Source organism: Protopterus annectens, chromosome 2.part0, assembly GCF_019279795.1.
Source record: "Protopterus annectens isolate FY-2018-M chromosome 2.part0, PAN1.0, whole genome shotgun sequence".
NCBI lineage: Eukaryota > Metazoa > Chordata > Ceratodontiformes > Protopteridae > Protopterus > Protopterus annectens.
Genome location: NC_056728.1, coordinates 176,378,653 through 176,401,986, shown reverse-complemented (window position 1 = coordinate 176,401,986; position 23,334 = coordinate 176,378,653). Strand labels below are relative to the sequence as shown.

At 34.5% G+C, this 23,334-nt stretch overlaps 1 protein-coding gene across 1 annotated transcript in view; it reads left to right on the top strand.

Moving 5' to 3' along the window:
• The window catches only part of LOC122792712 (vomeronasal type-2 receptor 1-like), a 577,508-nt gene that overhangs the window by 267,234 nt on the left and 286,940 nt on the right, over positions 1 to 23,334 (top strand). The window contains exons 4-5 of the mRNA XM_044060297.1: positions 13,417 to 13,641; positions 14,693 to 14,816. Of these exons, the coding sequence (XP_043916232.1) occupies positions 13,417 to 13,641; positions 14,693 to 14,816 (349 nt within the window). The remainder of the gene's footprint in view (positions 1 to 13,416; positions 13,642 to 14,692; positions 14,817 to 23,334) is intronic.

Sequence of the window (23,334 nt, the reverse complement as noted above, 5' to 3'; positions counted from 1 at the left end):
CCTATGTTGAATAAAATATTATACAGTTATTCAAAATAATTATATAATGAGATGAAAAATAATAGAATATGCTGATGCCAAGGTAGACGGACTATCAGAGTGAGATGAAGAGGACTAATGTGTAGGAAGAAAATTAAAGGACATGGACAGAGAGCTGATTAGTATTACAAAAATGAGAATGTTATGACACTATGCACCAAATGAATAACACTGTCACTTAGGATAAGGAGGTAGAAGATAATCCATTAGTAGTATGGTAAAGTGAGATCTACGTTTGGTGTTAGGTGATTGCTACCTGCTGAGATATGAAAGTGTATAGTGGTTCAGAGGGTGACAGGCATGGTTATAAGTAGGAGGTCATGTATCTGATTTGAGGATGTATCTGATGAAAATTACAAGAACTGTTATTATGGTTAATAAGTGTCCTGTGTGCAGTCCAGTCTATACTGTACATGTACCTGAATCACTTTTGAATATCATGTAAAGGCTCCAGGACCATTAGCCTAGTACACACCTATGAACCTATGTTAAAAATGTTGTTTTAAAAAAAAACATATCCATTACTTAACTTCCTCACATACAATCTACTAAACTGTTTTTACCGCCCACCCCAGCACATACACAACATCTCAGACATATAGACCCATCCTTACACTTATCTACACATGGGTCTATATTACAACATTGAAGTCTTGAAACTTTGAATGTTCTAATATTGACCCCTATTCAGCGAATGCTAAAAATAGTGAAGCTGCAGAACACCAATTTTTTTCCTAGGGAAAGAATTTGGTTGGCCGTTTCTGTAGCTTTGCTATTTTCAGCAGTGTGGTGGAAAGTTATGGGTCAGGTTCAGGTAAGTGTGCGATTGTGTGGACGTGAGGGTTAGGGCACGGGTTAAGTGAGCTAGGGTTAGGGCGTGGGTCAGGTAAGTGTGCGATTGTGATGGACTTTAGGGTTAGGGTGGGGTAGGTGAGTTAGGGTTAGGGAGCGGGTGAGGTGAGTGTGCTATAGTGACGGACCTTAGGGTTAGGGTTTGGGTTAAGGTAAGTGGATGGATAGTAGTGTATGTACAGTTTAGTGTAGGGTTAGATGTGTTTCGGAACAGCAAATTTTTTCCCTGGGAAAAAAAATTGCTGTTCTGCATGTTTGATATTTTAAGCGTTTGCTGAATAGGGGTCGATATTAGAACATTCGAAGTTTTAAGACTTCAGTGTTCTAATATAGACCATTACACATATGTAATATCTCTATGTAGACCATAGTTCACAAAAGCAGTGGGTGAAAGTGTCTTCTCAAGGCTCGTACCCTCAACATGGAACTGGCCACCACAAAACATACAGAAACAAAGGGAATTTTGTGCATTCAAAAGCAGCTACTTCATTTTCTTAAGAAGGTATATAACTGCCAATGTTTTGACACGGGTTTAATGGGGCAAGATAACACCACTGCCACCACTGTGATATAGGATATGACCATTGCCACCATCTTGAACTTCAGAAAGCAGAATGCCACCTACGTAGAAGTCAAGATGGCTGACACCAATGAGGTTTGTATTCCACCACTGCAAACCAAGGCAGAAGTAATAACAAGACAGTGCACAAAAGTCTATTTCAATAATTAATTCACAAAATATAACCAGGTCCCAAGACCATAATGGGGATATGCATTGCAATCCTGGGTATGGGCTTCCAACATCCACATTAAGACTGGACTGCACACAGGACAGAGCTTAGGACCCTTCATAACTGCTCTCTCTCTGTGAGCCACATGTCTTCAGGTGCCAGTTTATCTAGTGTGGTTTCTAAGTGTCCTGTGTGCAGTCCAATCTGAGTGTGTATGTATATATTATATGCTTTCACACAAAGTATTATTCATGCACACTCACACAAAATTCACTGGAAGGTTGCCAGAATTCTTCAATTCTCAAAAGCCTTTTTCTTGTCACTGTGGTACCCTGACAAGAGGACTCCAGTTATCTAATGCTTGTAAATTCATCCTTTCAAATATTTTCATAATTAAGCTGACACTTCTATTCATTATTTTAATTGCTATAAATCTCAAGAAATATTACCGTACTTTTTCTAATATTATATCTCTCTTTGCCATATACAAGGCTGCATATTTTGAATGAATGCTCAGCATTGTATATACCTATGCAAGTTATGTACCAGCTCTGTTTCTAAATGATGTTTATACAAGCGAATGCGAAGCTTTTTCTCTCATGTATGTACACTCACTTATATTTTATATTTCTTATGAATATCATATGACTGTGAGCTTTCAAGATGAGGTATGGGTTATTGTAGTCCCAGATAGGCTCATTCCTCTCAAGCAATGTTTCTCAAGGGTCACTTGAAAAACAGCTTGAGTCTTCAAAGGGCGGATAGATGTGACAATGTAAGGTATTACCAGCTATGCCAGGAGAAGTAGGGCAGTGGATGTGTAATATATGCCAACACTACTAGCTGGAATTTAGTAAAGAACTATATGTTGTTTAAATATCAGTCTGATTTGTACTGATGCTTGCATTGAAAATGGATTTGTAAAGTTCCCTGTGTTAAAAGTATGCCAACAGAAGCCCTAACTGTATTGTAACTGAATTAAATATATATATTTATATATATATATATATATATATATATATATATATATATATATATAGAAGCACTTTACATAATTGAATTACTGAAATCTCGAATGTCATATGGTCGAGACCATATGATCGACATTTTAGTAAATCGAATATGTAAAGTTTTAAAAAATAACACTTTACTTACCTTAAAACATTATGTGCACACAGAGGCAAAGCTTCTTGTATGCTCTGTGTGTACGTAATGTTTTTACCTTTTTTGCGGTGTTGACAGGAAGTGGGAAATCTCCCGTTTTGCGCTTCCGCATACAGTGCAATATGGGAGATTTCCCTTTTCCCCACTGTAGCGCGATCTTGGAGTTGGTATATTTAAGTAGGGGGGTGTGGGGGGCACAGCCCTCCTGCAAAATCGATGTTTGACTTTTTTTGGGGTTTCATTTTAGAAGTTCGAGTTTTCCAAAACTCGATCTTTTGGTCTCGACCATATGAAGTTCGAGATTTTGGGAATTCTAGCTTCTAAAGTGAATCCATATATATATATATGTGTGTGTGTGTGTGTGTGTGTGTGTGTGTGTGTGTGTGTGTGTGTGTGTGTGTGTGTGTTAACAGAGGATACTGGAAGAGAAAAGGTTAAGGCCAGAAAGTTATCTCACAGTTTTGAATGAAGCCAGAGATGCAGTGTCTATAATAATCATGGTTTTTAGTTTCTGTAGGAGGAGTAGAAGTTTATAATTGTTTCATGACTTCCAGAAGCTGCACCAGAACTGAGCAATGCTCTTGTGTGTGTATTATTGACATGTATGTGCTAAATCTTGTAAGTTTCTAGCAATGGGAGTTGCATTGGAACCAGAAGAAGTCAGATGAAATGTATGTGATATTATTTTGTACAGAAATAATGCTTTAATATTAGTTGAGACAGAAGCCTCAGGGCAGACTGTTTCATGGAACCTGACATAGAAGGATCCCTCACCTACTTCATCTTGCATTGCTTTCTTAAGTAAGCAGAAGCAGCAATTCTCTAGATCAGTCAGGAAAATATAGTGAGAATAGTTAAGTATTGTTTTTCTGTAACAGTGTGAATCTTTCCAGCTGTGTTATTTTTAATATTTCCTGTGATTAAAACTCTGGTGTTTACTGTAAATAGATATTTCATATTTTCATGTTCTTTTATTATTTATTATGAAATATATTTAAACTTTACATTGTGGCTGGTCCTTTAGAGAATACTTTAACCTTTGAGAGTACTTACATCTATTGATGGCACTGTGGCCACTCATGAAGTCTGGTTACCATTTGTATTAATATTAATTTTGCTCAGTATAATTGGGTACCCTTGCAAGAACCTTAGGTAGCTGGCTTTGTGGTGTCTGGTGGCAGTGATAACTACCTTATAATCTGGTCAGAAATGGGGCACAGTGGGTAAATCTGTGCCAGCCTTCCACAGGTGTGTGTGTGTGTGTGTGTGTGTGTGTGTGTGTGTGTGTGTGTGTGTGTGTGTGTGTGTGTGTGTGTGTGTGTGTGATCTACTTGGAGCAGGGATGTGAAGCACTGGTTTCACAGAAAAGGTGCTAGAACACTTGGCTGGGACACTCAGCTGAGGACTTAACCCTATAGCTGTGCTAGTGGGGAGCCTTACTTATGGCCCTGGAGGGAGACAGATATAAATAAATCCAGATCCCGGGCTGACTGCATTCCCTGTGTGCTCTTAAGGGAAATTGGTCTTGATGCGGAGAGCTGCATCTGGAAATACCAGGTGTATCCATTTTTGTTTCAAGTGAATGTCCTTTTCCAGTGGTGAGGACTGAGGCTCCCTGATTACTGGCCAGAGTGGGGATGTCACAGAAAGCTATGTTTTTTTTTTATTTGCATAGTCAAATAGTGTGTCTATCCTTATTATGTTATCTTATACCCGTCTATCTATTCAAAATAAAATCTCTTTGATCACTGTTAATTAATTTTGGTTTTATTAGATTAATTCTGTTTGCTAAAATATATATGAATATCTTATAGTCAACACGTAGGAGTAAAAATGGGTCTATAGGAAGAATATTTTGTAGGATCTTTGTCCCTGCTGTGGAATAGGTGAAATGAGAGAATATTTCTATGATGGGGAATTGCTGAAGTAGTTTTTATTTCCCTAAAAGTTTTTTCTAGTATAAAGACAGCATTATCTGGCAATAGTTTATATAGTTCAGGTATAAGACCATCTAAACCAGGAGCCTTATTATTTTTTAACATTTTAATTTGATCTTTTAAAGTAAAAGGCCTATCAATTTTATTTAACTGTTCATTTGTTAGTTTATTTTTTATAGTTTCCTTTAGGAAAGTACCTATCTCATTATTTACTAAGCTTTTTTAATTTTTATTTATATTTTCACAGAATATTCTAAAGCACTTGAGAATACTCTTAATATCTGTTTTTTTCCTTTCTTTTTTGTATTTGTAATGTAATTTCTTTAATGTGGTTTAGTCTAGTCATTTTCTTAGATCTAATAGCAAGTTTAAGTAAGCTTGATAGGTTCACTGAAAACGTGCAAAGTTTTAGCTTTTCCATGTTTATTAACATGTTATGATTTAGAATTTCAACATATTTTGTATTCAAATTTTTTAGTTCAGACTGACTCATAATGTCATTTGTTTTACATCTAACTTTATTTTATCTGTTTTAGTTTGTAATGTATTTAATTATTTATTCAATTCTTTTCTTTTATTCATATATCAGCATGTAATTCTACCATTTAAGTAAGCCTTTAGTGAGTCCGAAAGAATGATATAATTTACTTCACCATTTGTATTTATTTCTATAAATTTCTTAATCTTATTTACGTACTACTCTTTAAATCCTTTTATTTTAAAAATGTATGCTGGTAGTCTTTTATGATGAGTTAAGACATTATTTTTAAAAATAATGTTAAATAAAATAGACTGTTATCTGATAATGGACACTATGGAAATTTCTCTTATATTTGAAATCAAATTGCCTGTAACAAAAACCTTGTCAATATTTGTCTGAGTTCTATATCTGTAAAAGTAACGGGTGTATTTAAGAGAATTTATTTTTCTTAGTTTATATATGTCCTTTAAGTTCATAATGTTTAAAACATTTGAAAAGTATTTAGCTGAAGACACGGTTCTAGGTTTCTTGTTAGCAGTGGTGCCCTTATCAGATAAGATTCAGTTAAAATAACCAGCCATTATGACCTCACCTTTCATATAATAGGCTATGGTATCTAGACATTTTTTTGCATCTTTAGCGCCTAGCCCTGGAATCCAATAAGAGTTTACCAAAGTATATATTTTCCTACTCCATTCAATTACAACAATGCTTAGCATATCCTTTTTATCAACATAAGTACCCATTAAATTAGCCATAACTGGGGAATTCTTCTACAGGATGAGAGTGGCTCTTCTTTTAGATCTAAAACCAGAGCCTGCTAGAATTAAATAATTCTTTAATGATAATTTATCAGCATCGTTATTGAGTAAATGTGTTTCTTGTAAAAAAAGTATTTGAGCTTTGTGTAACTTCAGGTATTTAAACAGGCCTCCTCTCTTTACTGGATTATTTAATTCATTAATATTAATAGGGAAACATTTAAAATCAGACATTTGTAAGAAAACATATTACTAACACATACTTTTATGTAAAGAACTATTATATACTTCAGAGATAATGATAATGAACATTTGACTATGGACAAAACATTTAAAACAATTAGAATATTATCTAATATAACCTCAATATATTCTGCCGTGGAATAACATATTACTAGTTTGTTGGTATAAATCAAACAAACTACATCTCATCCTCCTCATTAGACTAACCACATTTAGCTCATGCTTCTGCCTCATGTATGTTCTCTATCTTGATATGAATCATTTTAAGAAAGCCCTTCTATATGTTATTAAGAAAGACAAAAAAGGCTACTTGGATCCCATTTCACTTCAAATAAGACAGATTAGTTATCACTTTCCTATCTTCTCTTATAAACTTTTCTTGGTCCTCAGACTACAGTAAGAAGATAATAAGATGTTAATATTACATTTGTTATTGTAAAGGTCAAGAAGTTGCATATTATTATTGATTTTTGTTATTGTATATAAATGTATTTAAACAACAATCTACCAGCTATATACATATCTATTTGTCCCTATCTCCTTCTGCTCCTGCTTATATTATCTATGAACTCTGTACTTCGGTTATAAACCATATGTGCTATGCTGTTTGAAAGAACAGATATACCATCCCTTATATATCAGGAAATCATTATTCTAGTTCATTCTTTTGTTATATACCTTTATTTCTTACAAATAATCCACTATCTTGTTTATGTATTATATCATAGGGGATTGACCTAACCTCAAATATTTTTAAATAAAATCTATCAAATATAATCTATCTGTGATTTTTAAATGAAATATCATAAAATGTAATCATTTGTGTCATACCGGAAGTTTCTTATTGTAAACTGCAGTGTGGTCAATCTGTTATTATATAACAAGCAATTGATTTCTTAATATATACAAGCAATCAAAACTATAAGCCAATTATTATTAATTTTAAATCTCATTTTTTTACTTTCAATTTACTATATTATATGGCTTATGCATATTCCTTATGTAAGATTTAATACAATGTGTTTTAACTCCTAGATATGAATGCTTTTAAGTAATCAGTGTTAATACTTAAAGCACACTGCATTTCCTGTTTTAACATTCTAATACATCACTTCCTTTTCAAAGGGTCGAAGAAGAAACTAACAACTTATAGAACCTTTTAAAGCTTATAAAGCCTCACAAAAGTGCTAGTACCACTAAATAGCTTCTTAAAAAGCTAAATTATGTTAAAGGTGCAAAAATAGTTTGTTTAGCTTTATTTACATGCAATAAAATGCATCTGGCATTTGCAAATTAATATTAACACTTGTCATAAATATTAACCCTTTAAAGCCATCTAATCAAGAAAAAAAAACATGAAACTCTTTAAACTTTCAAATACTTACACAAATACAGATAAAATCATTTCAGAAACTCTGTCACAAATTTATCTGTATATGCAATCACAAATATTCATTTTTACCTTTCATTTTAAAATAAAGGCTTAGCAAGTTACATTAAAGAGTAAATAACTACTAAATGTTGTAAGAATATAAGCTAGTACCTTAACATAATTATTTATTTATTTATTTATTTTACATGTGTTGACTGAGAGTGTCTGACTAACCTAAAGCCCTTTTTCAGCAGAGGCCCCGAGAGAAAAGCTCCAAATAATACAAAGAATTTTACAATTCCAAGCTAGTTTAAGAACACATACAATGCTACATAATGCTTAAAAGATGAAAGTGAAATGAAAATTACAACAGTACTGTGATAGCAATTACAGATATAGATGCAAAAGAAGTTACATGAAAAGCATTGGTTTTTTTTATGTTTACACTAGTTATGTTATACATGAACTGTACCAGTATCATAAAAGGAGTTTGCAGCTAAGGAATGGGAAAACAAGTGAAGAGGTGGCTAAAGGAAAAAGGAGGGAATAGATTAAAAAGGATAGTGGAAGATTATGAGGGAAAAATTAAGGAGAGACAAGAAAGATGGTTAGTTTGTTAGAATAGATATATTCAGGGAGGCTGAGAACAGTTGCCAGTCCAGTGCCTTTAAAGTACTCTTTTATGGCTAATTTAAATTGTTTAGGATGTGTAATGGATCTGATTTCAAGTGAGAGTTTATTACATGCTATAGAGGGGTGGTAGCTGTATATGTTACAACCAGTTTTAAACTTTGGTTTATACACATATAAAAGATCTTGGGTTGAGCTCCTAAGATGCCTTGTAGGGGAATAGTGGGAGAAGAGGGAGCACAGAGCTGGACAGTAGGCTGGCTAATATAGAATGGAGTGTATGATTTGGAGCTGAGGGAGAAGCAGCTGGTGAGGTAGTTCAAGCCAATTTAGGTATTTTAGGGAGATACAGTGGTGGGATTTATAGGCTTATTGAGTGGCAAATCTAGCTATCTTGTGATAGGTTGACTCAAGCTTAGTAAGTAGGGTGGAGGTGAGATTTGTGAGTATTTGGGAGCAATATGTTAATCATGGTAGTAGATAGGCATGTGTGAGAGATCCTGGCTTTAGTGGTGAGAAATGTTTTATTTCTACACAGAAGTCCTAGTTTCTGATACAATTATTTATGTGAAGGCCGAATTTTAGCTGATCTTCAATGGTAACACCGAGGAGTTTTGTGCTTTATTCGACTTCAATAGGAGTATTGTTTAGGGACATTATGGAGAAAGAAGATCTGATGTGATTAATTGTTTTGGTGAGAAAGAGTAACAGTTTTTTTTTTTTTAGGGTTGAGGATGAGTTGATTATTGGAGAGCCATGTCTCAACTGAGTTGAAGGATGACTGGGTAGCTGTTAGAAGTTCAGAGGGAGAGTTGGCAATGGTGATGACTGCAGAGTCATCGGCGTATTGGACTATGGAAGACTGGCGGCAAAAAGAATAGAGTAAGTTGGTAAACATATTAAAGTAGTGGTCCAAGAATGAATTCTTGGGGGACACACATTCTTACTGCAAGGGGAGTAGATAGTGCAGAGTGCCATCTCACTGATTGCAGTCTGTCAGTGAGATAGCTGGAGAACCATGCAACTGTATCTGGGGAGACGTTGAGGTCAGACAGTTTGTTCAGTAGCCAAGAGATAAGCTTGTGATCATCTCTGGCTAGAGAAATAGTGTTGAGAAAGGATAGTAGAGCTGCGGTGGTACTATGCTTAGGTCTTAATCCATGCTGTGTAGGAGTAAGCAGTTTTTCCTGTATGTGATATTGCACACCTGAAATTGAGGATGTTCCGACAAACAATCTGTGAGTACAATACTATTAGAGAAGAATGATATTTGCCAATGCTAAGGAGATAAAAAGCAAACTTTTCCTTTTCTATCATCCTGTTTACAAGGGGTCATGTAATTCACTGAGAATGGTTGTAACAGTAAGAGTTATGCCACAACATTCTCTGTTGTTTGTGTTTAGCTTTTAAATTATTAGGAGAATATATATCATCAGGGATGGGGGAGGTGGAAGAAGGTCAGGCAGTGGGAAGGCTAGGGGGTTGTGATATCGTACTCACCACAGCTAGCCAGTCTTACAAGAAATAACTATGTTAAGTAAAAAAAGTATGGTTTCAATTACTTATAGCAGATTAACATCTTATTCAAGCTTTATAGCAGTCTTTTGGGTAGGTTGAAGCTTGCTGTTTTGGTGCTGTGGTCATTCCTGTTACAGGATCTTTAATTCCACAAACAGGCGCTGGGTTACTGGCCTGTCTTACTGGTTGAGGAGGAATCTAGGAGGTAAGGAGGGAAACAGAAGACAGAAAAAAAGTTATAACAACATGCAGGAGAAGATTAGACACCAGACAACGATGTACACACTTTGAAAATAGTATAAGACAAAACATATCCAGCAGGGATCACTTTAGAGTGTATCAGACAATAGTTACAGCCAACAGTCTTGACACAATTGGAGATAAAGCAATGATTCCTACATTTCATATGTGGATGTTTTCTCAGGTTTTCATGTATTATTTTATATTAAGCTTTCTATGAATCTTTAAAGGAAATTTAACAATAAATCTTATGTTGAAAGAATGCCAGTAATGTGTGAAAATTCAACTAGTAAAGATGTCAATGATGTGTTAATTGTTTAGTGACATTCCAATACTTTCTTTTGTGTAGGTAAAACAGACACTTATGTAAATTAGAATGGAACTTAGCATACTTTTTTTTTGCTGACATTTTAAATTACAAGTACTGTGTTTAGTTACACAGCACAAAACCATATTAAGAATTTAAAATATTTCTTTACCTAAGTTTCATCAAATTGATATTTTACATTTCATGATATGTTTGGTATCACTAATTAGGCTCTATTTGGAATTAATTAGCTTCAATTATATATGCAACTTAAAAGAAGTATATTTGAAATAAAAATAAAAATGACTTACCCTGTAACAAATGGTATTTTTATCTGATCCTTACAATTCATACACTTCTTTGTGTTATAGAACCAATATTACAATGAGAATGAAGTAATGTTTCATTTATCATTCTATTTTTTACTGCTTTTGTCTTTAACGGACCATCCATTCCTTGTTGCATTTCTTTTGAAAGATATAGACAAACTCCGGACCATTCATTTTTTCTGAATTTTATTCCACTGTATAAACTCCAAAGCACCTTCCATGGTGTTAAACGTCCTCTGTCCTACTGCTGGAAACAAAATCTATGCTTTAGTATTGTTTTACTTTAAGTCTTTTATAAGAAGTACACATCATTTCCATTTTGACATAACTGAAGTTGAATAATCATTGTCAAATAGTATAATGTTTTCTTTTATTTTAACTGGATAATTAGTCCATGCTATTTTTAAACTAAGATCATTATCTTGGCTGGAAAAGAGTCTAACTATCATTGACCTTGGTGTAGGTGGATTTTTCTTTACTGATGTACTGGAAAGTGATCTGTGTGCCCTCCCAATACCAAAGAAACAGCTTCAGACAGGTATTTATAAGTTGAATTGTACGGTCTCCTTCATCTTTCTCTGGGATGACATGAATCCTAATGCTTTTCCTTCTGGATCCATTTTATAGATCTTCTATTTTTTCCCAAAAATAAGTTATTTCATTTTAGGAGATATCCAGCATTATTCTCACTTTCATCCATTCTTCCATCTAAATCAATCATTGCCTCTTCTATATTGAAATTTGTGAAGATTGCTGTTTAAGAGTTTCATGCAGCACTTCTACATGTTTTTTTTTTACATTCCTGCTTAATGTTGTCTATTTTGCTTTCCAGTTTATTCATCTTTATAGAACGTTTATTGATGTCACTGAGTGGCTCATTCTGAGGCAATTAGTTTTGTGACAGGAAAAAGTGATGAAAAAGATTTCAAACTTATTTTTTTCTTGTAGTAGTTTATTCAAAAGTAGTTTAATTATACATTCATCAAGTTTTGAAAAGTATTCTTTGATTTTACTTCTGTAACAAACCTGTTAGAGATGTTAAAATGAAGCAGAGGAAAAATACAGTGCTGTTAACTGTTCAGCATCTTGGCCAGGCCCCACCAGTTAAACTTTTTTTCCTGGAAGTAAGTCTAATCAGTTTAATGGGAGCCATGTGCCACACAATTAATTAACCAGTAGTGCAAATAATTTTCTTCTCAGATAGGTAACAGCACATGCACGCGCGCACGCACACACACACACACGCACACACACACACACACACACACACACACACACACACACACACACACACACACACATACATACACACACATACACACACACACACGCACACACACACACAGAGTATTATGAACAGTTGAATCTTCCAAACATTGACTGACAAATGTATGAAAACAAAAGAAAAACACATAAATCATCCCCAGCACCCCAACCCCCCTGGAAACCTATATATACCTTCTCCAATATTACACTACAGTGATGAAAGGTGAAAATCCCCAATTTCTACTCTTCAGTGATCTTAAACATACCAAAAGTTGGTACAGTTTCATCATATACATTTCAATCACCTATACTGGCTGTTTTGCCTTTTGACTATGAAATATCTACCAACTACCTTGCCTTCATATACCTGTATTCTAAATAACAGATGTTTACCACAATAATGTAATGGTTAATGCATAAACTTTATTTAGTAATTAGGAAAACAGCGTAACTATAGATTAAAATATACATATGTTGACACACTAAAAACTAAATAAAATAAAAGGCAATAAATATAGATGGGATGCATCCAAAAAAGCCTAAGCTCTAGCTACCTATATTCCTTGGCTATAGCTTACTATGGAAATACTCTCTCTGTATATTGTAATTTCAATATAGCAATAATCAGTTTTTGCAGATTGATCCATCATAAACAGTACACCAAATTAATCTTCTAATCTAGCATAGCCCACAGCAATATAATTTTTTCCCCTAAGCCCCCAATATTCATCTCACGATATCATCCTCCTGTTGCTACCCTGGAGAAAAGAGAAGTAAAATCTGTTTTTACTTTCCATAACAACAGAAATTGCCAATACACATCCGAGTCTTTTTCTTTTCCTTGAATCCATCCTAGAGTGGCTTAGTGAAATGTAATCCATTAAGTCCATCAGAGAATATAGCAATTACATCTAAAAACAAAACAATTTCTGGTCTTTCATATTTTTGTGTTACATTCACTTGAGAAGATAGCAAGTCTGGAGATCCATCACACTTCAAAAGATATTCTGTGTTCTTTTACATTCACAAATATAAAAGTTGCACATTCTAAAGCAATGAGAACTACACACTGACTTTGGATGAGCAAAAGTAAGAAAAAATACATATGTAAATGAGTTACCTTATCCTGGCATTACCACTCAATCAGCTTACTCAAAGTGGCATAGGCCTCCTTGCTTACACATCTACCAAACTACTTGGACAAACATGAATAGATACATATGTATGACATTTGCTGGTAATAGCTGCTGAATTCTTGATTCTGTAAAGTGTTTGTTACAAGCTATCCATTGGATAGCACCACTGAATGGTAACTATCACTACTTTCTGTATTTGAACTGTATTCATGTCAAATATTCCTTTGTACATTTGTATGTTATGCTCACTGTACTGTACAGCATTACAGAAATGGCCTAGGTCTTGGCTGAAGATGGTGTGAAGACCAAATCATTAACCCAGTCAATAAAGCTAATAAATAAATACATAATGGGTTGAAGTAGGAGATTATAATGACATGTCATAATGTTTATGTCATTTGTATTTTAAGCTCCTATACTATGTGAAGAATGTGCATTTTAAAACCAAGTCTGGAGATGATGTGTACTTTGATGATGGAGGAAATCCACCAGGACGATATGACATTATCAACTGGCAGCTTAACCTTGAAGGCAGTGCTGTGTTCACAAAGGTGGGCAGATTCGATTCTGCTGCACCTCCACAACAACTAATTATTAACAGCAGTGCCATCTTGTGGAAGGCAGGAGAAATACAGGTTAGTTCCATGCTTTATCAGAGAACTTGTGGGATCTTCTTTTTTCTTTTTTCTTTCTATTTTTTGTGTTGCTGACAGTTGTTTTTAAGACCTTCAAATTTGTAGTTAAAAGGCCAGTGCCTATGACAGTAGATTAGTGGTAAACTATCTCCATTGCTTATATTTTGTAAGTACAAATAGTACACTGTTCTAGGTAATCAACTGAGAATGGAGATTAGGACTCTTTCAAAAGCTAAATGTATGCTTGCTTGTATAAACAAATGCATGCTGCATATATACAGAGTCATAACATATATATATATATATATATATATATATATATATATATATATATATATATGACTACACTTCAAAAAAACATCTAAAATTCATAACATCTAAATTCAAACATAGAGACTACAACATCTAAAACCCATAACATCGAATTTCATAACATCGAAAATGTATAATTTGGAATAGTGTATCATGAAACATGTAAATGTTATAGTTTAATCTGTCATTCTTGTGGTATCAGTATGAGATGTTGCAGTTTGTATTTATATAGTTATTATATATATATATATATATATATATATATATATATATATATATTGTAAGAATTTATACTATTTATATGTTTATTTTGCCACTCTGTATGTGTTTTTTAGGCTACTCAGGTAGGTGATATAGACATTATGTGTGCATTCTTTATGGTGGTCACGATACAGTGGGGATAGTAAATTAACTTTTTCCCACTGTAGTGCGATCTCAGAGTTGGTATATTTAATTTACGGGGGGAGGGGCAGAGCACCCCAAATGGGGGGGGGTGCAGTGGGGCTTACCCCCCTGCAGAAACATAGTAGAACATGTGTTTGTTAGTTTGGTGGTGTTATAGGTGGAGGGGATGTTATTTTTATGTGATTTGTAGTGTTCGATGTTGTGATGCAAATTTTCAGTGTTATGGAATTCAATGTTATGGGTTTTAGATGTCGTGGTCCCGATGTTTGCTTGCACATATAAAACAAGGTGCATTTAATTTCTGGCACATTGTTCTGCCTTTTTAATTTTCCAGGTCCCACAGTCTGTGTGCAGTGAAAGCTGTCCCATTGGACACAGAAAAGCAGCCCGGCAAGGACAAGCGATCTGCTGCTTTGACTGCATACCATGTCCCTCAGGAGAGATAGCAAATCAGACAGGTGAGTTTGCAGTTCGAGTGAAATAAATATTTTTCTAATATGAATTAGGCATGATGCAAAAAGACAAGAGCTGAGTGAAATTTGATTGTTTTTCCATGCAGTTCCAGCCAAGTAATAAAAGGTCAGACATGTTTATGTCATGTTCACATCATGACAGCAGTGCTCTATTCAAACCTGCTCTACAATAAATACAGGACAGGAGAAGAAAGGATTATGGAAAATTAGACAATGTGGTCTCTGTCATTACAATCACTGAGAGTTTAAACATGCTAAAAATGAATTACAGTATGATTTCTAAGCCTGCTATAATGTGCTTCAACATGCAAAGAGAAACATATAATGAGGAAAATGACCATTTAGCTTAGTCTGCATATTTGTGTACCTCATGGATACACTTGGTTGTACCAACTCCTTATTTTTAATTTATACCACTCCTTGTAAAAACTGCTATATGTTTGTCACAAACATTCTCTGATTCTGTTACTGCTTGATTATGATTCCACTATAGGTAGGTAGTTATAATCATCCTTCAACCTTTCCATGAAACAATACTTAATTTCTTTCTTTTTTTTAACAAGAAACATCTTTATTAAATTATCATGTATGACATAGACAATTATATATTTATATAAATGAAAACAAACCATATTGACATAATTTTAGTTGCAAACATTATACATCACAGACTATGTTATGCTATGCCAGTGGTTCCCAAACTGTGTGCTGTGGCACTCTGGGGAGCCACGGCTTCCTCATAGGGAAATCGTGAACTAATAAGCTTAGCTACAAAATAAACCACAAACAGTTTGCGGTTTATTTTGCAGCTAAGCTTATTAGTTTGCGGCGAACTAAGTCTAGACCTTCACTGTAGCTTTTTAGAAGAACTGGCATCAAGTATAGCAGTGGTCCCTAACCACCGGGCCGAGGACCAGTACCACTTGGAACCGGGCAGTCAGGTAAGTGAATGCCTGTATGAGTGTGTGTGTGTGTGTGTGTCTGTCTGCGTGTGTGAGTGAATGCCTGCATGAAAGCAAAAGAGTCTGTGTGTGTGAAAGAGATTGGGAGAGTGAGAGCAAATGCAGGAATGAATGAAGAAGTGTCCGTGTGTGTGTGTGTGTGTGTGTGTGTGTGTGTGTGTGTGTGTGTGTGTGTCTTTGATCAGAAGAAAGTGAGAGCAATGTGTGAGTGGATGCAGGTATGAATGAGGAAGTGACTGTGTGTGTGTGTGTGTGTGTGTGTGTGTGTGTGTGTGTGTGTGTGTGTGTGTGTGTCACAGGGGGAGAGAGAGTGAAAAATGAGAGTGATCCCTGGCAGCAACAGCAATGAGGTCTGTGTAAGTCTGGACCATACCACTGGAGACATACCTCTCATCCTCTTAGATCAAGAAATCTGGACAAAGCCAAAAATAGTGGGGGTACAAAGGCACAAAACAGGGGCACTTTTAAGTACTGCTCTCACAAACTTAGAAAGTTGATAGAAATGCAGGTTTTGCATTAGCATGACTTTTCTGAAGGGTAATGAAGTATGAAACTCAACTGTCTGTCATTATTTTCTGACTTCAACCGCAATGATCTGCCACTGATTTGCGAGAAAACAACAATTTTATGAAAAAAAAGACCAAAAATATGAGGCAAAAATCTGGACATTCTGCAAAAATCTATACAGTTGAGAGGTATGCTGGACAGAGCCAAATAATAGGGACAGATTTTAAATATTCCTCTTATAAACTTAAAGTTAATAAGGTTGCCATTAGGTTTGCTTACCTCTCAACCATAGTAGATCAGTGTTATGCTGTTAAGCAGAATGTAAACTTTTTTTTTTTGGTAATTGTCTTTTTATTGCACTTTTGAGCTTTTCTCCCCAGGTCTCCTAGTGCAGTTGGGCAGCCTCGTTAAACAAATGTCAAATAAATAAATAAATAAATAAATGAAATATGCACTTTATGCACGCCACTGGGGGGGGGGTGCTCCTTGGGAAAACCTAGATTCAGCAAAGGAGCCAAGAATTGAAAAATTTGTGAACCACTGTGCAATGCTATGTTATGCTATGTTAGAGCCTTAGACCCTCTATTCCCTTTCACATTATCTCAGCTAATAACACCCCAATCACACCTGTTCAACACACCAAAGTACTAGGAGCTATCATAGATCACAACATGAAATTTGACACCCACATTTCTCAGACAATAAAAAAGTCCATAAAAACCTGTGAACCCTATACAGATGTAAAAAGTACCTCACCAACGACAGTAAAGCTACCATTGCAAAAACACACCTACTTTCTTCTTTACTCTATGCTTCCCCCATACTCATCAACATAAACAAAGCAGATTTAAAGGAAAACTCCAGCCTAGAACTAAAAAAAATCATTTTTTCACTCTGTCTTTGTTTCCTGACCAATTTTAACACATCAAAATAACTCTAAGTGCTTTATTTGTAATTTTAGCCTGTTTTCCACAACATGGCTATCAATAGGGCTTGATGTAACAATGTGATCTTGTTCTTGTTACAACCCTTTCTCTTTCCCATAATGGTTTGTATGACTCATGCCAGAGATAAGGACGTAACTATAAATATTGATAAGACTGTAGTATACTAGAATTAACTGGAAACAACTGAAAATGAGACTGAAACAAAAGTGTTTGTGTTAATTACCCAAACACATGCTGAATATGTGCCAGTCTCTCCTTTATGGGCCAAGTCTTGCGCAGTTTTCAGAATGAATTCTCCAAACACTGTAGTTCATTTAATAAGGCTTTATTACATGTTCACAATATCCGAATACTGTCTTCGTTAACAATGCTGATAATAACAGTGCTGCTAAATATATCCAAAGTTTCTGCACATATCTTCTGACTGTCTTGAATGATGTAAATGGAAACAGTTTTTATTTGACCTGTCTTCTGTACTCAGGCTTGAGTGCCTGTAATGTAGCTTAATCTTTTTTGTATATCAGGTCAAACTAACTAACTGACTGTCTGACCTTAACTGTATTTGAAGTATATTTTAATAATACCAAAACTCTGTAATGCTTTACACACCTTAGCCTTGGTTCTCAGGCCTTGTCTTGTATGGGCTTTATTTAACATTCCATTAAGGAACATTCTGTAGCTGGCAAGATTGTATCTTTCCCTTGAAAAAAGAACATTCTGTATTTCTGTATTTTCTGCACATTTCATGCTTATCTTTCCTTTCTAATAAACTGTCTTTCTTTGAAACTGAATGCATACATGTCTGACTCCATATTTCAGGCCTTCTTCTATCTAAATGTACTATAGTGAATTTACTGAGAATCTGGATAATGCCTAATAACTACTTTAAAATGGAGGTCCCTAATCTAACAGTTGCCCCCTGAGGTCCCTGACAAAAGTCTACAGGGATCTACTTCTGAAGTTACCTTACACCTGTATTGCTAACTACTGTATACAGCTTTATGCTACCTGACTCAGAATCTGAACATAAATTTTCTTCATTTGGTAAATAAACCTGCAATTTTAATTTTGACCACTAGGTGTCACTTGAGCATTTATAGCCTGTTTGGATTGAAGTAACTTAACTTTATGATTTAATTATAACTAGGCCATTATTTTTCTTTATTTGGTGAATAAACTTGCAATTTTAATTTTGACCACTACGCTTTAAGTCTGTTAACTTTATGATTTAATTTTTATATTACCTAGATTTACAGTATTTAAGTCTAAGTTCAGATGTATGAGTGATATATTCAAAACCTGTACATTATTCTGAAAATGAGTGTCTTTTAATTCTGTGGCTTTTAAAGCTGATTAACCTGTCTTTGTGAATCTTTATTTAAGTTAGACAGAGTACGAACTGTTAACCCTACCTATTTTTCTTCTATATCTCTGTATGCTGTAGTGAAAAATTTACACTGTTTATTGCCTATCTTTTTTACCTTATGAACTGGTGCCTTAGTGGACCATGATGTCACTCTCTTATTGCAAATAAAACCTTTTTTTTTGTTCATAGATTTAAATCTTTAAACATTGTACTGTTTTTTATTGTATAGCCTATCAAGCATGATGGCTATTTTCTGAAGACTAATTAAAATCGACACTAAAGAGAACTCTATAACTGGTCTTGTAGCATAATTACCATATACTATATTAACGTGTGTCTATATATTTTTTATTTAGATTTGTTCTATTATGCTACTTACCTTTTTAAATTTTATGTGCTATAATACATTTCTACCTCCTAAATTTGTGTCTGAAACATTCTATGAATATTTATGAGCTATAATAGTTTACTAAACCCTACACTTTCTGTATTTTAGATTTACACCTTTCCATTTTCTGTTAATGCCCTTTTAAATTTCTAATGTACAACAATTATGTAAAATACACTGTAATCTGTAAACTAATTAACAAATTAAGCCTGCCCTGTTATGTCTTGAGTGCACTGAATAACTATTACTACTTATTCTTTAGATAACTTATCTTAATAGTTTACTAAAACTTATGCTTTCTGTATTTTAGGTCTACACCTTTGCATTTTCTGTTAATGTCTTTTTCAACTTTCTGACTGATGTACAATAATTATGTAAAGTGTACTGTAATCTGTAAATTAATTAACAAATTAAGCCTGCCCTGTTATGCCTTGAGTATACTGAATAATTATCACTACCTATTATTTATGTAACTTACCTTAATAAGCCTGTTACAAATAAGTCTGTTACTTTACCCTTAACTAATGACTAAATAATGCAAAGTAACAGAGTATTATTTTTATTTTCTGAGATTTGACTGAAATGTACTATACGGAACACATAACTGAGTATGAATATCATATTCTGAATCTTGACTGAAATTTACATTCACATATACTGAACATTTAAGTATATTCTGGAAACTGAACTGATTCTGCAAGGGTCTCTCAGTGCAGTGACAGTTTTAACACCTCTGCAGTAGTGTGGGGGGAAGGGACTGTCAATTCCTCTTGAACTACAAAAGAAAATCCTGAACAAAGGCCTGTAATTTTGCTACTTTTCTGGCTGTAGCTGGATAACTTCTAAGTATAGTGTCAAACAAGGTCTGAGCCAAACATAAACGAGGGTGATTAGAGATGGAACAGAAGCAGTCTCTTTATGGGAAGGTAAGGAAGATAATAGTGACTCTCACAAATCCAGTTATATGTCAATGGCACGGGAATTCACAGCTACTTCACTATGTCTGGCAAGAGTCATACAAAGCGTTATGGGAAAGAGAAAGGGTTGAGGGTGTTAAATTGTTGTGAAATGTCGGAATCACCTGACTCGCACCATACTGCTGTTTCCATTATAGTTTAATATGTCCAAACAGTTACACTGAGATCATAACATAGCTAACATAACATAGTATTTTGCTTCTCATGAACTGTCTCTTTTCTAAAATCAATGGGCCCTTGATTAAGATGTCTTTAAGAAGAGAAAACAATGTCCAGTTTACATATCTTTTCAAAGGAACAGATGTTGTTTTCCAATGTCCTAACGGTTTGCATGATTGCTTTATGTTCCATGTCCTTCTTTGGTTATTTTCTTCCTTGCTGTATCTGAAGACTTTACAAAAAAGTCTCTGTTAATCAACTTCCTTCTTTGTATGTTCCAAATAGGATGCCATTTACAATTATGTTGAGCCCACAAAAACAAGCTAACTAGACAAATCTATTTACAGTAAAGCTAACTAAGCATGTTTTAGAAATTATTTTCGCAGGTATCAGACACATAGCTTAATTTACTTATCTATTCTTAACTGCTTTAATGCTTGCTTAAGCAAGTTGTCTTTTGTGGTTCAGCCTTGTAGTTTCTGTTATTACAGAGAAGCATTTATTTCAAAATTTTGTATCAAGTTAACCCTTGCTTTACCAGTCAAAACCTTGTATTAATAAGAAGCATACATACTTTGCAGTGAAGCATACATTTAATTGCTTTACTGCTTTGGAGAAAGAATATTTATAACATCTATAAAGTCCCCCCTTTTTAAATTAATTAAGGAAAAAATTCAATCTACAGGAAAATGTGATCCTCTGTACTTAATAGCCTTTCTTCATTGTTAACAGTTACTTGTTTGACAGTTTTATTAAAATAAATTTTAATATCTCCTCTGTTATATCTGAGATAGCTCCATAAGTTGCATTTGCTAAACTTTTATCAACTTTGTAACTTTCCATATTGGCTAGTGGCACCATACCAGTGAAAGTTTCAGCTCCTGAAATAACACCATTTCCTATGCCCAGCTGTTTTAAAATATTTCCCCTATTTTGGAAAACTATCATGAACCTCCCTCTTTTTCTGATGATTTTTTACCATGTCCTCTGGCAATGTGTGAGTAATTCTCATTATTGGAACTGCATACTCTATGTAACAGAATTCTTCCTCTTTCATCCTTTCCGTAAAAGAAGTATTATGTGTCAACTCCCATGCTGCTTTTATTTTATACTCGAGCTTTTCACATGACCAGAGTTGGTGTAAAGTAACAACCCTGACTGTCCCTTTCAACTGTAAATGTTCTTTTATGGCTGATTGGTTTACAACTCTATTTTTTATAAGATTCTTTAAACATAAAACCTGTATCTCTAACTTCTACAAGACTGCATGTAATGGCATTTTTCCTTTGTAAGGAATGTGGCTACAAACCCAACAATTTGAATTATGTGCCTTTGCAAACAAATTTGCATGTCCAAAAATGTATTGAAATCAGGTATCGAATCATGATATCCCTGTTCACGTGATCTATTATATCAGAGTATCTCTCCCCATTATTTCTTTGCGACTTTTTTATTTGCATTTCCTTTTGTATGTACATTTCTTTTTTGGATTGCCTTGTCCTGTCCATATATTGCTATTATAATGTATACAATAGTATTAACATGTACTCCCAAAGCTTGCATTTCCTTGGGTGAGGTTTAGCTTTCCTCCATTTTTCTGGCTTTCTTTCAAATGGCTACATCAGCCCTGAGAAACAAACAGGCTGTTACTTTCCTAAGACTGTTAACAGACTGTTACTGTACTGATACTGCTTAACTTTTATTACCTTACACTGAACCCTATGAACCAACATGGTGTGCTGCTTTTGCTTGGATTTTTATTAGCTGAAAAATGCTGTTTTTTAATCATTCTGTACTTTGCTACCTTTATGTATTCCTGTGTATTATTTCCAGGATGGCAGTTACACCAGTCTGACTAATGATGTTCTTGCTGTACTAGTTTGTTTACAAAAGTATAAGTCTGTTTGCTGTTATATTCCATTTAAGACATGCTTTTGAAAATGTGACATTACAGTCACCGTCTCCTACCAGTATTGGTTCTGTTTGCTGTATGCATACGCTACCTTTGGAGACATACTGTACTTTAATGTGTGGGGTTTTGACCCTTTCTTTTTTATTTAGGATTTATCATATGTACTGCCTTAAATGTTACTGCATTTCCAGACATGGATGTGGACATACCCAACATTTAATTGCATTGTTTAGTTCTGCATATACCATTTTCATTACTGTAAATGTATTCACTGTATCTGTATTAACTTTAACTTTACTCTGTGTCTGTATGTCTGTAGGTTATTTCTGTGTTTATTTTAAATCTGTCCTGGCTTAAAAAAACAGTAAAGTAATATTTATTTGTCTGTCTTTTCCTGTCTCGTTTGTTTAATTAATTACATTGAGTTCTGTGTAAACATTGTCTTCCATTACTTTAAAAGATCCCTGTACTTTGCTGTGAATTCATAACCTGTGTTCTGTTAATGTATTGCTTTAATGCCCATTTCCTGCCATGATCTGGGTAATAGGGATGATTATCCCCATATTCCACTGGTCATAAGCTAACCATTTTCATTATACTATTAGTGTTTGCAATTACCCCTTGCCTTACTGAAAAAGATTTGTCTTTCCTTCTGTTTATTACTTCCCTCCTTTTTCTGTGTACCCTGATGTTTCCAGGTTCTTTGCATATATGTCCTTTTCTATTTATTACCTGTTTCAAAACAGTGTATTAACTGTGGCTGTCTCCTGTTTTCATCATTGCACTGAGGAATTGTCTGCAGTTGACAAGATTGTTGTACCTGTAACAACTGTGACATTTTTAGGCTTAATTTTATTTTTAGACTTTAACGCATCAAGCTGCTTTTTGTAGTCTACAAGCTGTTTTTGTACATTTCCTATTTGTATCAGCAAAACTGCTTTTTTCCCCTAAACTGTCTAGCACTCTGGTTTTGTCATGTTCCAGGTGGACTCTGAGATTGTTAATCTCTGAGTCTGTATCTGACTGGCTGGCAGAACTCTGCATCTGCATTTTGCAGAATGCCATTAACTGTCTGACAGAATTGCTTTAACATACCATCATGCCTGACCAAAGCATCTTTTGTTTTGTCTGTCATATTATTCAGACTACAAGAAAAAGAAAAAGAAAAATAATCTGGTTCCGCACAGCAGTGAAAATCAATATGTCCTTTATTGTAGTAAGGTAAGCGCTTTCTTGGAATAACATCTGCTTCATCAGACCAACAAAGATAGAATAACAGTTACAT